This window comes from Entelurus aequoreus, linkage group LG10 (assembly GCF_033978785.1).
Source record: "Entelurus aequoreus isolate RoL-2023_Sb linkage group LG10, RoL_Eaeq_v1.1, whole genome shotgun sequence".
In the NCBI taxonomy this organism is placed as follows: domain Eukaryota; kingdom Metazoa; phylum Chordata; class Actinopteri; order Syngnathiformes; family Syngnathidae; genus Entelurus; species Entelurus aequoreus.
Genome location: NC_084740.1, coordinates 14,941,483 through 14,958,959, shown reverse-complemented (window position 1 = coordinate 14,958,959; position 17,477 = coordinate 14,941,483). Strand labels below are relative to the sequence as shown.

The 17,477-nt window shown below is 38.6% G+C and overlaps 1 protein-coding gene across 1 annotated transcript in view; it reads left to right on the top strand.

Annotated features, from left to right (window-relative positions):
• drd2a (dopamine receptor D2a) overlaps positions 1-17,477 on the top strand; it is a 196,712-nt gene that overhangs the window by 115,827 nt on the left and 63,408 nt on the right. The window contains exon 2 of the mRNA XM_062062048.1: positions 3,659-3,969. Coding sequence (XP_061918032.1) covers positions 3,691-3,969 — 279 coding nt within the window. The 5' untranslated portion in view covers positions 3,659-3,690. The remainder of the gene's footprint in view (positions 1-3,658; positions 3,970-17,477) is intronic.

Below are 17,477 nucleotides of genomic sequence, written 5' to 3'. Positions count from 1 at the left end.
TTAAGGAGTGCTCACACCTTGGAGAGCTGTTGCACCATGTGAATTGACATGAATGATGGCTCCAACACGAGAGATGTCAAGAGAGAGAGAAACAAAGGAAAAAAAGAAGAAAAGAAAAGAAAACTCAATTCAATATGTCCTGAAAACAGAAAATGCACAGCAAAACAAATGAACGGATGGCCAAAATTATATCATTTAAATTTATAACGTCTGTATCGTGTAACCTTAATGCAAACAATGCCCAAATGGATTTATTTTTCCAGAACAAATTTAGCTACCATAGCAGAACTTCCGATGCTGAATACAATATGGTCAGTGAAGCTGGTTGATTTGTTTTGATTTGAAGTTGAGACGATACGATCCGATATTCAGTATTTGTATTGGTTCGATACAGGCCAGACTTACGGATATTGGTAAACCAATATTCTCGACCACATCGATCCGAATGCCCAAACTATCAACTGCACTTTTTATTACATTTTGTCTATTATTCACAATCCTTATGTGAGACAATCACACGTTTTTCTGTTTTTTAATGAATACATAAATGCAAGTGAAAGTCCGCTGACGATGACTCCTATGAGAGTAGCTCTATTCTGCCTAAGAAGCGCTTAAAAAACATGCAAACACTTCCATCAATGTTTAATATGAACACCGAAGGTACAGTTTATATGTCATGTATTACCAGGCACATTTTTAATAACATGTAATATTTACATGTTTCGATCATTTTAAGCATAATGCAGCGCATTAATTTCACAAACGCATCACAACGTTCACTGTTTTCTTCAACAATAACAACTACTACTAATCATGGCACATTTCATGAGATCCAACAAACATAAATAAACATGACTTACTGTACAACATCTGCTCTCACTGGGATGCCGACTGACAGAGTGTTAATATATTTCCGTTTCGATGAAAAACGATTCGTAATCCTTGCAAAGAAAAAAGGGGGTGTTACCATTTAGTGGTCAATTGTTCGGAATATGTACTGTACTGTGCAATCGACTAATAAAAGTTTCCATCAATCAATCAATCAATCATTTCACAAGCTTGGAGGCGAGATAGCAGCTCACCAGCTCATGATGTTAATACAGAAGGAAAAGGAAGTTACCTCTCTTGATTAATGCACCACTAAAAAAAGGTCCTTAACATTATAATAACAATAGATAGATAGATAGATAGATAGTACTTTATTGATTCCTTCAGGAGAGTTCCCTCAGGAAAATTAAAATCCCTAATACTTGGTAAGTATTGAGGTCACATCTACACTACCGTTCAAAAGTTTGGGGTCACATTGAAATGTCCTTATTTTTGAAGGAAAAGCACTGCACTTTTCAATGAAGATAACTTTAAACTAGTCTTAACTTTAAAGAAATACACTCTATACATTGCTAATGTGGTAAATGACTATTCTAGCTGCAAATGTCTGGTTTTTGGTGCAATATCTACATAGGTGTATAGAGGCCCATTTCCAGCAACTATCACTCCAGTGTTCTAATGGTGCAATGTGTTTGCTCATTGGCTCAGAAGGCTAATTGATGATTAGAAAACCCTTGTGCAATCATGTTCACACATCTGAAAACAGTTTAGCTCGTTACAGAAGCTACAAAACTGACCTTTGCTCCAGATTGAGTTTCTGGAGCATCACATTTGTGGGGTCAATTAAACGCTCAAAATGGCCAGAAAAAGAGAACTTTCATCTGAAACTCGACAGTCTATTCTTGTTCTTAGAAATGAAGGCTATTCCACAAAATTGTTTGGGTGACCCCAAACTTTTGAACGGTAGTGTAAATGGAGTATTGTTGGTGCTTTTTAAGTGTTTTTTTATTGACTATATGGCTCGAGTATGCTCCATTGTAAGCTGAACTTTATTTACATTTATTAAGTTAGAATGCATAAAAAACAGATGTGTTTGTGTCCGTCAAAAGGATTGTGAATTAAAGGCACATTCAGTAACGGTAAGCAGTTCCCCTTTAAGCGCAAAAATGTTGACTACAGTGGTGAAGCTGTATTTTCATTTGCATGTTAATTTTTAGAAACTGACAATATTTACTGGCCCCTCAAACAATGTAGAAATGCAATTACACAAATACAAAACAAATAACCTCCCAGCGGGCAGCACGGTGGAAGAAGGGTTAGTGCGTCTGCCTCACAATACGAAGGTCCTGACTACTCGTGAGTTCAATCCCGGGCTCGGGATCTTTCTGTGTGGAGTTTGCATGTCCTCCCCGTGACTGCGTGGGTTCCTTCCGGGTACTCCGGCTTCCTCCCACCTCCAAAGACATGCACCTGGGGATAGGTTGATTGGCAACACTAAATTGGCCCTAGTGTGTGAATGTGAGTGTGAATGTTGTCTGTCTATCTGTGTTGGCCCTGCGATGAGGTGGCGACTTGTCCAGGGTGTACCCCGCCTTCCGCCCGATTGTAGCTGAGATAGGCTCCAGCGCCCCCCGCGACCCCGAAGGGAATAAGCGGTAGAAAATGGATGGATGGATAACCTCCCAGCAAAAATGGAGCTGAAATATTATAGCTAACCAATAACGAACAATAAGACAAAACTCAAAAGTGTTGATGGCCACTGAGCGTTGATATTTTTGTTGAACCTTCAACAGATGTTGCCATTCTGCATCTGTTTTGGTTGTAAAAAATACACATACAGTCGTGGTCAAAAGTTTACATACACTTGTAAAGAACATAATGTCATGGCTGTCTTGAGTTTCCAAAAATGTCTCCAACTTTTTTTTTTTTGTGATAGAGGGATTGGAGCACATACTTGTTGGTCACAAACATTCATGAAGTTTGGTTCTTTTATGAATTTATTATGGGTCTACTGAAAATGTGACCAAATCTGCTGGGTCAAAAGTATACATACAGCAATGTTAATATTTGCTTACATGTCCCTTGGCAAGTTTCACTGCAATAAGGCGCTTTTGGTAGCCATCCACAAGCTTCTGGTTGAATTTTTGACCACTCCTCTTGACAAAATTGATGCAGTTCAGCTAAATTTGTTGGTTTTCTGAGTTGGACTTGTTTTTTCAGCATTGTCCACACGTTTAAGTCAGGACTTTGGGAATGCTATTCTAAAACCTTAATTCTAGCCTGATTTAGCCATTCCTTTACCACTTTGATGTTTGTTTGGGGTCATTGTCCTGTTGAAACACCCAACTGTGCCCAAGATCCAACCTCCGGGCTGATGATTTTAGGTTGTCCTGAATTTGAATTTGGAGGTAATCCTCCTTTTTAATTGTCGCATTTAAAGCACCAGTTCCATTGGCAGCAAAACAGGCCCAGAGCATAATACTACCACCACCATGCTTGATGGTAGGATGGTGTTCCTGGGTATTGTGGCCAAACAGCTAAATTTTTGGCCACAATACCCAGCAATATGTTTGGAGGAGAAAAGGTGAGGCCTTTAATCCCAGGAACACCATCCCTACCGTCAAGCATGGTGGTGGTAGTGTTATGCTCTGGGCCTGTTTTGCTGCCAATGGAACTGGTGCTTTACAGAGAGTGACTGGGACAATGAAAAAGGAGGATTACCTCCAAATTCTTCAGGGGCACAACCATTCTTATGTCTCAAACGGGAACATGGCAAAAAACGTTTGTGAACCCCTGTCCGAACTGGTGTTTTCTCGCTTTGTGTTTCCAGGGCCTGTGGCTGGCCTGCATCACTCACAGCTAATGGATGTCTTTACCCACTATGCCTACAACGACAGTTTCTATGACAATGGAACATGGGGCTTCAACGAGACGGATCAAGAGCAGAAGCACGAGTACAATTACTACGCCATGCTGCTCACGCTGCTCATCTTCGTCATCGTGTTCGGCAACGTGCTCGTATGCATTGCCGTGTCGAGGGAGAAGGCTCTGCAGACCACTACCAACTACCTGATCGTCAGTCTGGCGGTCGCTGACCTTCTGGTGGCGACGCTGGTCATGCCCTGGGTGGTCTACTTGGAGGTACTGGATACTACTCACATATCAACACTGTCTGCCTTTAAAGGCCTACTGAAACCCACTACTACTGACCACGCAGTCTGATAGTTTATATATCAATGATGAAATCTTAACATTGCAACACATGCCAATATAGCCAGGTTAACTTATAAAGTGCAATTTTAAATTTCCCGCGAAACTTCCGGTTGAAAACGTCTATGTATGATGACGTATGCGCGTGACGTCAATCGTTGAAACGGAAGTATGCGGACACATTGAATCCTACACAAAAAAACTTAATTTTCATCTCAAAATTCCACAGTATTCTGGACATCTGTGTTGGTGAATCTTTTGCAATTTGTTTAATGAACAATGAAGACTGCAAAGAAGAAAGTTGTAGGTGGGATCGGTGTATTACAACCAGGAGGACTTTGAGATGAATAACAGACGCGCTAGCCGCCGAACTCACCTTAACTTCCTCCGTCTCCGGGCCGCCGACCGCATCTGTGATCGGGTGAAGTCCTTCGTCGCACCGTCGATCGCTGGAACGCAGGTGAGCACGGGTGTTGATGAGCAGATGAGGGCTGGCTGGCGTAGGTGGATAGCTAATGTTTTTAGCATAGCTCTGTGAGGTCCCGTTGCTAAGTTAGCTTCAATGGCGTCGTTAGCAACAGCATTGTTAACCTTCGCCAGGCTGGAAAGCATTAACCCTGTATTTACAGGTCCATGGTTTAATAGTATTGTTGATTTTCTATCTATCCTTCCAGTCAGGGGTTTATTTCTTTTGTTTCTATATGCAGTTAAGCACGATGCTATCACGTTAGCTCCGTAGCTAAAGTGTTTTGCCGATGTATTGTCGTGGAGATAAAAGTCACTGAATGTCCATTTCGCGTTCTCCACTCTCATTTTCAAGAGGATATAGTATCCGAGGTGGCTTAAAATACAAATCCGTGATCCACAATAGAAAAAGGAGAGAGTGTGGAATCCAATGAGCCAGCTTGTACCTAAGTTACAGTCAGAGTGAAAAAAGATATGTCTTGCACTGCATTCTAGTCCTTCACTCTAACGTTCCTCATCCACAAATCTTTCATCCTCGCTCAAATTAATGGTGTAATCGTCGCTTTCTCGGTCCGAATCGCTCTAGATGCATTGAAAACAATGGGGAAATGTGAGGAGCCTTTCAACCGTTGACGTCACGCTACTTCCGGTACAAGCAAAGCTTTTTTTATCAGCGACCAAAAGTTGCAACTTTATCGTCGATGTTCTCTACTAAATCCTTTCAGCAAAAATATGGCAATATCGCAAAATGATCAAGTATGACACAGAATGGATCTGCTATCCCCGTTTAAATAAAAACATTTCATTTCAGTAGGCCTTTAAGCGTGTAACTTCCATTATTTTACCAGGAGAAAAGCATGAAGCCACAATAGTATGATAGTACCGTACTTTCCGGACTATAGAGTGCACCGGTATATAAGCCGCACCCACAAAACTTTAGAAGAAAAAATATTTTCCATACATACAAGTCGCAGATATATATTTTGTGAAATTAGTTATTTACATATAAATATTTTATACATGTTTATTTAAATACCTTAACTGTTTCCAAACGATGCCTGTAACACGGCAGTAAAGTGTCTGACCAAACAAAACAGAAATCATCATGCTCACTAGCTGTGAAGATAGCTCTCCAATTAGCTAAACAGACTCAATAACTCCAGTGACGTTTTAGTGATCTTACTGAATGCCAATGTAAGTTAATGCCAACACCGACACTCGAAAACGTGTTAGCATATTAGCTAATGCTAACAACTTGATTACATCACGGTAGCATGTACAAATATGCTTCAAAACACTCTTACAGACATCACACTTGGGACGGTTTAGTAAGTACAAACAGTTTTAGTTATATTGTAAAACTTACAAACGTTGCTGGATGAATGAATGAAAAAACTATACAAGTAGAAACGCTATGGATGAACAGAAGGAAATACTGTAGACGTTCACCCCGCAGGACCTGCTGTGATCCAAAAGTTGTCGCCATAGCACAAACAAAAACACACCTTTTCAGTGTCTGCTTGTGTTTCATGAAAACTATTTGTTTTTGTTCTGACCGTTAAAGAAAAAACATCCAAAAATAAGCCGCATCGTTTTAAAAGCCGCATGGTTCAAAGCGTAGAAAAAAAATAGCGGATTATAATCCGGAAAATACTGTAATAGTAATTTTACCGTGAGGTAATTCATTTTCAGTCACGCATTGTTTTACATCTTTGCAACCAAGTAGGAGTGCTTTACTGCCAGTGTCAGTTTTTTTTCCCCAACATCACTGTCACACCCCGCCTCGGGTGAAGGTAATGTAACCTCTGCAAACCGGACTTTCAAATCAAGGATGGCAAGGCACGCAGTTGGTAACAGTTTACAAACATTTATTGAAATCCCAAAAAGTGTCAAAAGGTGAACAACAGGAAGAAACAACACCCACAATCTGTAACAGTAATAGAGGCAATATTAGTATCATATATATATATATATATATATATATATATATATATATATATATATATATATATATATATATATATATATATATATATATATATATATATATTCTAAATACATTTCAAAGTTGCATGCGTTAAATAGGCCTATATAATTCATCAAAATAAGCATATTAAAAATAATCAACTAATCAACTCTCAAAAAGCAATGCAATAAATTAAGAAATAAGTCAACCAACCTGACTAAATCCTTAAAAAAAAAATACATTAACGACAAAATAGAGGAAAACACAAATAAGCCACGTGAGCTCTGGAACATTCTCAACAACCAGCTTCCTGGTTGCAGCCATAAACTTAAAACAAGACTCACCAACATCAGCATCAAGGAGGGTGACTCCCTCATTACAGACAAAATGGAGGTAGCTAGCAGACTTAACATATTTTTCACCAGCATAGCCGCAACTCTTGTCAACAAGCTGTCCCACCACTCTGGTCGCTTTGGTGTAGAACACATTAAAGCCTTCTACAGAAAGCTAGGAGTATCCAACGATGATTTCAAATTAGAAATGGTCACAGCTAATGAGGTGTTTAAAAAATTGAGCGCGCTCCACCCTAACAAGGCCACCGGCCTTGATAATATTCCCTCCAGATTCCTCAGGGACTCTGCCTCCATCATTGCCCTGATCATCACGCACATAATAAACCTATCAATTACACAAGGCCAAGTACCAAAAGATTTTAAGATAGCAAGAGTAACTCCCCTCTTTAAAAAAGGAAGCAAATTGGAACCTGGCAACTACCGACCTGTTTCTATTCTCAGTTCCGTTTCGAAAGTAATGGAGAAAATAGTTTATGAACAGGTCGATAGTTACCTTGCCACTAATAAACTCATGTACAAATTCCAATCCGGCTTCAGAACTAACCACTCCACTGACACATGCCTTCTCTATCTGACCGACCACATCAAACATGAGGTGGACGCGGGCAAATACTGCGGCATGGTCATGCTGGACCTTCAGAAGGCCTTTGACACTGTTAACCACGCTATACTGTTGGATAAGCTCAGAGCAATTGGATTTAACAAAACCTCATGGAGCTGGATGCAATCTTACTTGGAGGGGAGGGAGCAGGTGGTAGAGGTGAACGGCACCGTGTCCCCCCCGCCCCCTCTCGGTGAGCTGTGGAGTCCCCCAAGGCAGTATATTGGGACCTGTACTGTTCCTAATATACATAAACGACATGTCATCGGCATGCGACTGTGAATTGTTTTTGTTTGCGGATGACTTTGCCTTGCTGGTATCCGGCAAGGACAAGTCACAGGTGGAGAAAATCCTCAGTGCTGAGCTCTGTAGAACTTGCACCTGGCTCGCTGACAACAAGCTATCCATACACTTGGGTTAAACAGAATCCATCCTGTTTGGGTCCCACATCAAACTTAAGAAAGTCAATGACTTCACCATAAAAGTAGGTGACATTGTTATCACCAGGAAAGATGAGGTCACCTACCTAGGTTCCATTCTAGAGGCTAACCTTTCCTGTGATAAAATGGCAACCAAGGTAATCAAAAAGGTTAACCAACGAACGAGATTTCTCTACAGAATTTCCTCTCTGGTCAACAAAAGCACCTTGAGGATTCTGGCGGGAACTCTCGTTCAACCCTTTTTCGATTACGCATGCACCTCCTGGTACCCTAGCACCTCCAAAACCCTCAAATCTAAACTCCAAACATCTCAGAACAAGCTAGTCAGGTTACTTCTAGACCTCCACCCCAGATCCCACCTCACTCCTACCCACTTCTCTAAAGTGGGCTGGCTCAAGGTGGAGGACAGGGTTAAACAACTTGCACTGAGCCTAGTCTATAAAATCCGCTACACCTCCCTGATACCGAAGTACATGTCAAACTACTTCCTTAACGTAAATGACCGCCATAACCACAACACCAGGGGGTGCTCCACTAACCACGTTAAACCCAGATTCCGAACTAACAAAGGTCTTAACTCATTCTCTTTCTATGCCACATCAATGTGGAATGCGCTCCCAACAGGTATAAAAGAAAGGGCATCTCTATCCTCCTTCAAAACCGCAATAAAAGTTCACCTCCAGGCAGCTATAACCCTAAACTAACACCCTCCCCGGATTGCTAATAATCAAATGTAAACAATCAAATGCAGATACTTTTTCTTTTTCTCATGCCTTCTGATCTCTCTCTCTCTCTCTCTCTCTCTCTCTCTCTCTCTCTCTCTCTCTCTCTCTCTCTCTCTCTCTCTCTCTCTCTCTCTCTCTCTCTATGTCCACTACTTGATGTCCATATCCTCCCCCCCCTCCACACCCCTGATTGTAAATAATGTAAATAATTCAATGTGATTATCTTATGTGATGACTGTATTATGATGATAGTATATATGATAGTATATATCTGTATCATGAATCAATTTAAGTGGACCCCGACTTAAACAAGTTGAGAAACTTATTCGGGTGTTACCATTTAGTGGTCAATTGTACGGAATATGTACTTCACTGTGCAACCTACTAATAAAAGTCTCATTCAATCAATCAATCAATCTGTGTCAATGATCCTGCCACTAAAAAACAAGGATTGTACAATCCATGACTCCAAGTGTGGAAGACAGCAGCATCACTCCAGATGTCAGGCTTTATTTCACTATCTATGTTTCAAGGAAGATGATGTGCCTTCTTATGTTGCTCTTTCAGTTGTTTTTTATTAATGGTCATTGGTCCAAGTTTAAAGAAAGGAGAAATGCCTTTTTATGTTGCACTGTTTTTTGTTAATTATGTTAAAAGGAAAATAAAAATGCATGTCAAGTTGATCAACAGATTGTATTGTTCTCCAGTGCAATAACAGTATTGTAATGAAGGCTAAAAGGCCATTAATGGGAGCTTTAAAAAAAAAAAGAAGTAACTAAATAGTTACTTTTCACAGTAACGCATTACTTTTTGGTGTAAGTAACTGAGTTAGTAACTGAGTTGCTTTTGAAATTAAGTAACTAGTAATTGCAACTAGTTACTGGTTTTCAGTAACTAACCCAACACTGACGGTTTGTGAGGAAGTCTAAGGTCAAACAGTGACAGTGTGGGGTCAAACTGTCACAATCACTCTCAGTTAATTTAAAAGTAAAACTGCATTGTAAACTAAAGTAATGTTTTACTGTAGCAGATGATTCAGTGTAGGGCTACAGCTATCGATTATTTTAGAAATCAAGTAATTTATTGATTATTTTGTTAGATTAATCAAGTAACCGGATACAACACACTTATAGCCTCAATGTGTAGGGAAAATGGTTGAAATAAACACATTTTCTGCTTGCTGTAACTTTCGTTAAATTTTCTAATAAATACAAATTATCAATCAACCAATCAAAGTTTACTTATATAGCCCTAAATTACGAGTGTCTCAAAGGGCTGCACAAGCCACAACGACATCTTCGGCTCAGATCCCACATCAGGGCAAGAAAAAACTCAACCCAATGGAATGACAGTGAGAAACATTGGAGGGGACCTAAAATCATCAGCTTTGCACTTTAAACATGAGTACAATAATTTAAAAAAAAACTATTGCAGCATCCGTGCGGAAACTACATCTGCGCATTAAAAGTTCCGGGCATATGCAGTCTGGGTTTGATTCATTTTTATTAGTCAAATTCATTAAATGATTAATCGAAACAACAGAGTATAAATCAAAGCTTATTTGCAAATTGAAATACCGTATTTTCCGGACTATGAGCCTTTACTTTTTTTGCATGCTTTGAACCCTGCGGCTAATCTATGGATTGTTTTTCCGCTAATGGATACAATTATGGAATGGGTTAGGAAATCAAAGAATTTATTAAAATGATTCACTTTAAGAAACTGTGCAAACCCAAAGTGTTTACAGAGTACAAGGAAGAAGATACCTGATAAAGATATTGAAGTATGACTAAAGACACCAATGACTTTTTGGTTTTGTTTGATCAGCCGTTTTACTGCCCTGTTACAGGCCCCATTTGGAAACAATTCGGGTATGTGAATAAACCTTTACAAAATATTTCTATGTAAATGTCTCATTTCACAACCTACTGGTGTATATCTGCTTATATAATGTTTGGGAAACACTGAGATCACTTGAGCTCAAATATGAACGCTACACAGACCGAAGACATGAACCAGAGTTAAAATGTAAACAAATCCAAATACTGTATATACAGGGACATGTTGTTTTAAAAGTTGCTAGACCTCTGCTCGCTATGTTCTAGAACTTTTTTCTGTGAAATCTAAGCTGGTTAATATTTAAAAATACCAGAATAGCATATGTTTTCAACTCTGCAGATGGCGTTTAAGTTTGGAATCTTTGAGGTCTGTCACCTTATACATCGTGTCACATCTGCATTCATCAGCTGGTTGAAGGCTCAAGGTGAAGGTCACATCAGCATTGTAAATACGGCATCACGTCAGCGGTAGAGCTGATAATGTACAGAATAGCGCGGACATGTCAAAATGTCACAGCAGAAGTCACAGGTCACATGATGATGATTATGAATAATTCCTCCTCCTTTAGGAATATACAATTTGACATTGCGGTATAATGAAATCTTGAGGATGGCTCATTGGCACCGGCAACCTTTGAATAAAAACATGGAACAAAAGAAACTGTAGATGTCTTACATCTTTATCTTTTTTTATTATTTTTTTATTATTCCTGACCAGGTCACTGTGTGTAATATAGAGAGCCAATCCTAGAAGATAGGGTCACTAATCCTCCAGTGTTTTACAGTGAATCATGAGGATTAGCACCGTGCTCACATTACATCACAGCATTTACCACCCCAGGTGCACGTTTCTCTCTACATATTAAACAAAGGTGATGGAAAGTGTGTCTCGGGAGTCGTCAATTAGTACAATGCAGGGTACAAATAAAAGGTATTGGTGATAGTGTAGTTTATTTCAAACATGCTTAACTAAGGTAAATTAAATAACATCAAAATGTCAAAAACGTTCTAGGAAAAAGCAGAACTCATTGAATCCTATCATTCTCAATGTTTTAGCAAATACTAATAGTGTGTTTACTTCCACTATTTTATAAAACGTCAGGTCAATGGAAATTGTGAATGTTACAACAGCTCACAATTTGATTTGAATTAGATTTTTGGAGCAATGATTCAATTCAGAATCGACTCTAGATTCAACACAATTTTCGATTAACATTTTTTTTTTCAACAGTGTATTATTTGGAACAAAACTTATAATAATACCTTTTCAAAATGGGGTTACAGGTTACAAAAGCTCCTCTTGGCTGCTGGCATATGAAGATAGTGCAGAGATGCCCTAAAACAGGGGTGTCAAACGTAAGGCCCGAGGGCCGGATCAGGCCCGCAAACAGGTTTTATCCGGCCCGAGGGATGAGTTAGCTAAGTATAAAAACGAGCCAAAATTTTTGAATGAAAGAAACTGCTGTTCTAAATGTGTCCACTAGATGTCGCAATAGCAATTCTTTGTATCTTTGTAGAAGATGCTACATATGGAAAAAAAAAAAAAAGATACATTTTAAAAAACACATGTTAATGCACCAGTCGAGGAAAATGAGCAAACTACATAAATAACATCCTATAATTTGATTTTTATCTTGATGGATTGAAAATTGCCACCAATGAGTTGACAGATGAACATTATCACATAATTTATTTAGAAAATTTAAATAACGACAAATAAAGATAGAATACTATTAACCGCAACATGCAAGTGTAAAAAAAAAAATTATGATTTGAACATTTTCAGAATGTGCTTGTTCTATTATTAAACAAAGAAAACAATCTGAAGTTTTCATTATTTTTAATTTATTGTGTCGTGATTTTACCAGTCCGGCCCACTTGGGAGTAGATTTTTCTCCATGTGGCCCTCAATCTAAAATGAGTTTGACACCCCTGCCCTAAAACATAGATTTTTGAAAGAAATAAAGACATAATGTAGAGAAAAAAATTATACGAGGGGGGGAAGGAGAGAGAGAGAGAGAGAGAGAGAGAGAGAGAGAGAGAGAGAGAGAGAGAGAGAGAGAGAGAGAGAGAGAGGCTTTTTTTTATGTTATTTCGTCCACACACACAGGCGAAACTCAAAAATGTTGAATATTGTGCAAATGTTTGTTTATTCTAGCAATTACTGTATTTTACGGACCATAGGGCGCACTCACTGCCTTGTAAGGCGCACTGCCGATAAACGGTCTATTTTTTATCTTTTTCATATATAAGGCACACCGGATTATAGGTCGCGTTAAAGGAGTCATTTTTTATTTTTCTAAGTGTAAAAGACTTCCTTGTGGTCTACATAACCTGTAATGGTGGTTTTACAGATCATCTTCAAGTCGCTTTCTGACAGTCACTTCAGGATGCGCCGTTTTGTGGGCGGTCTTATTTACGTGGCTCACCTTCGGCAGCGTCTTCTCCCCGTCATCTTTGTTGTAGCGGTGTAGCGTGCAAGGACGGGAGTGGAAGAAGTGTCAAAAGATGGAGCTAACTGTTTTAATGACATTCAGGCTTTACTTCAATCAATAAGTCAAGTCAAGTCAAGTCAACTTTATTTATATAGCACGTTTTCAACAACTTTTAAATTGAACCAAAGTACTTTACAGGTTAAAAAAAGCATAGAGCAAAAAACTAAACAAAAAACAAAACAAAAAAACACGCAAAAACAAAAAAACAAACAAAGAACATAAACAATGAATGTGCTGAACAAGATAGTGCAAATGCAATACGGTAAAAGGGCTCGAATAAAAAGTAAAAATTTGCAGAATAAAAATAATAATAATAAAAGTGCGACAAATTGAAAAATAAAAATAAAGCGAAGGGGTGGGAGGGGGGGACTAGAAATGGTGGCCTAGTGGGCGGACTCAGCTCAGGTCAAAGGCCAGCGAGAAGAGGTAGGTCTTAAGGAGGGTTTTGAAGACCCCCAGGCTCTGGGCTGACCTAATGTGGAGCGGAAGGCTGTTCCAGAGCTTAGGGGCGGCAACGGAAAAGGCTCTGTCCCCTCTGGTCTTTAGCCTGGATCTGGGGACCACCAAAAGCATTTGGTCAGCTGACCTTATGGCTCTAGACAAGGTATGATGATGCAGCAGCTCGGTCAGGTATTGTGGGGCCAGACCATTTAGGGATTTAAAAACAATTAAAAGTAATCAAAAATCAATGTGGTGACGGACAAGGAGCCAGTGGAGTGAGGCCAGGACTGGGGTGATGTGCTCACGTTTTTTGGTACTGGTGAGGAGACGGGCAGCTGCGTTTTGCACAAGCTGCAAACGGCGGAGGGATGCCTGATCAATGCCAGCGTACAGTGAGTTGTTGTTGTCTAGCCGGTGTGTGATGAAGGCGTGGATAGCAGTCTCCAGGTCGCTCTGGGAGAGATAGGCCTTGGTCTTTGCTAGGGTTCTGAGATGGTAAAAGCTGGTACTAACCACTGAGCTGACCTGTTTGGTGAATTTGAAGGCACTATCAAAGATCACTCCGAGATTTCTCACGGAGAATAACGGCGCAGCATCTCCTCATCCGGTAACAACATCCCGTGAAAAACCGTTCAACCGGAACTCTCTAATAACTAAAGTTCCTTGGGTGAATAATGTAAACTCACTATACCGGTATGTTTTAGATTCCGATTAAGATTCAGAAGTACTGTGTTAATCCCAGAGGGGAAATTCTATTTTTTAGATTAGCGCTTTCATGGCGAGTTTACTGACAGATATAAGTAAGAACTTTACACTACTTTATATTAGAAATGGCAACAGCGGAGGATGAATGTCCCATGACAAGAAGATAGAGAAAAAGAAGAAGCTTATCGACTACAGACTACAAAGGCGGACACGCGCAATTTTTCAGGATTTATGCAGATCCCAAATACAGATCAGCAGGCACCAAAAGTTAAGAAAAGTTTATTCTGCATAATATTGCAAAACAAAACGCCAGATAATGTTTTACCTTATACACACACCATAATAATACTGGTATGTTGACGCACAGTACAATCCATCAAGCGGTGCGGCTTCAAAGCTTACCAAAGTCGTACTAAAACATTTTGATAGATTTTTGAGCGCCGTGTGTAATGTTCTATATTTTTAATGGAGCATATAACATGTTGGTGTTGTTTACTTGAGTAATATTGCCATCCTATGTTTGACTGCCATCTACTGGTCACACCATGTACCAAATAAAATTGCTTTGAGGTCAGTAAGCAAAACCAGAATTAATCCGTACATTAGACGCACCGGGTTATAAGGCGCACTGTCGAGTTTTGAGAAAAAAAAAAGTTTTTTAAGTGCGCCTTATAGTCCGGAAAATACGGTAGATTTACATGGTGAAACTAATATGTGACAGGCTCATAACATTCAACTCAATATATTTCAGGCCTACTTTTGGTATAATTTGGATTATTATGGGTCACAGCTTATAGCAACCTCAAATGAAAAAACTGTAAGCCATGACCATCAACATTTTAGTAAATAAATACTTTGTATATCTCACTTTGCATGTAATTTGTTTATATCACATATTATTTTAAAGTCTATCAACTACAAATTACACAACCCCGCCGCAGTACCTTTACGGACCTCCTAAGTGTCCTGCACCCCCTGTGGAAGACCACAGATCTAACTGATAAATATTTGTGTGTAGATGAATCGTGTATTGAAGATACTTCGTTTCAACTTAGTCTCAAGAAAGGGTGATTTCTGCAGATCTTCATTGTAGCAAATTTTCAGGCAGCGGTGTTCTGCTCAATACATCACTGTCATGATAACAGGAATGTTTATGAAAAAATATTGATGCATAATTTCTCCTGGTTTTTGTAAGGGCAATTTAGTCAAATGCTTTTGTGAAGGCCAGTTTGGAGTAGGGTTCTTCTGATACCATTATGTTGGTACCGGTAATGGTACCAAAATGTATTTTGATACTTTTCAAAATAAATGGGATCACAAAAACATTAAGTTTTTGGCTTTATTTGAACAAAAAATGGTATGATACATTTAACATATGTTTCTTATTCCAATCAAAGAAGAATTTTGGCATTATTAAAAAAGTGAACATACTAGACAACTCTTATTTTAGTAGTAAGTAAACAAACAAAGGCTCCTAATTTAGCTGCTGACATATGCAGTAACATATTGTGTCATTTCTCATTATATTGTTTCATCAAAATTCTGAAAGACAAGCAGTAGAAAATGGATTATTAATCTATTTGTTCATTTACTGTTAATATCTGGTTATTTTCTGTTTTAACAAGTGCTAGCTACACTTCTGTTTTAATTTTATAAGCACTTATTCTTTTGATACTTTACATACGTTTTGGGTGATATTACAAATTTTGGTATCAATCCAATACCAAGTACGTTTGTAGTTACAGGGTCATACATTTGGTCATACTTTAAGTTATTTTGTGTCCAGGGTTGTATTTTCTGGATTTATAAATGACAAAAAATGTTGTGATAATAAAAAATATCGATGCAATCATTGTAGTATGGAAAAGCTGTTGTACTTGGTATCGTTAGAGTCGATGTCTGTGTCGATCCACCCATGGCGTTTGTTTACATTAAAGAGCGCTAGCTTGCTGTTAACAGTTAGTTAGTTAGTTAGTTAGTTGTATCGTTCTACAGTGTGTAGTAAAGCATGTTTAGCTATTTGTCGTCCTGCATGGATGATACTTGTAAGAAACATACTTTATTTGTCGCCATGGAGGCGAGGATCAGTGACTTAGAAGTAGCCAAAACACTGCGGATTGACGTTAGCCACTACCTAACTATGTTTAAAAGAAGCTCTTTCAGAGCGACGCTTCAGTGTTTATGGCGTCACCTTTATCGATAGTTTTAAAGCCAAAATGTGTCCATTCTCCCTATTCTGTCTCCACACTGTGTCTGCTTGTAAGTACTCCCTGCATGTACGTTGCCTATTATGCGTCCCTACTTGTTTTACCAGCAATGTCAGGACTTGACGACGATGCGCCAATATGTCCGTAAAAAGAAAAAATGTACCGGTATTTTTCAGTAGCAGTATAGTATTGTTTTTAATTCATTACTTTAATATACAGTATACAGTATAACCCTAGTTTGGAGTAGTACTGTAAAACAAAACGCATCAAAGCATCTTATAATAAAATATAAATTGTGCTGAAATATTTGGGGGCTTCCATTGCACAGGTTGTGTGTTGCAAGTTAGTTTGTGGATAACAGGAATTATCTATTACCCAAGTATCAAACTCAAGGCCCGATCTGGCCAACCACGTCATTTTATATGGCCCGCGAAAGCCTGAAAAAAGTTTGTTAATAATTTTTACTAAATGCATTCGTTCTTTCAAATTTGACAGAAAAAAATGCATATATTTTAAACTTTATTATTATCTTTTTATGCCAAAAATATTATTATATACTGTATTACAAAAATATTTTTGCAGAGAGAAAAATAAATAGTTAAATATCTGCTTGACACCTTTACTTGTGATTTCAAAGAAAGTTATCAATTTTTACATTAAAAAAAATCTAATAATCAAATGCATAGGACATTGTGCAATAATATCATGCAGTGATCATATGCAAATTATAATTGTTTTAAAACCAGATTCACACTTCATTTTCGATAAATCATCAATAATCATCAATAATCACAGGTTATTGTGTATTATTTTGTTGGACTGATTAATACAAATTTTTACAATTTATTACCCGCAACCATAATTTAAAGGCCTACTGAAATGAGATTTTCTTATTTTAACGGGGATATCAGATCCATTCTATGTGTCATACTTGATCATTTCGCGATATTGCCATATTTTTGCTGAAAGGATTTAGTAGAGAACATCGACGATAAAGTTCGCAACTTTTGGTCGCTGATAAAAAAGCCTTGCCTGTACCGGAAGTAGCGTGACGTCACCGGTTGTGGAGCTCCTCACCAGTGTTGGGACTAACGCGTTACTAAGTAACGCGTTACTAAGTAATGCGTTACTAAGTAACGTGTTACTAAGTAACGCGTTACTGTAACGCCGTTAGTTTCGGCGGTAACTAGTAATCTAACGCGT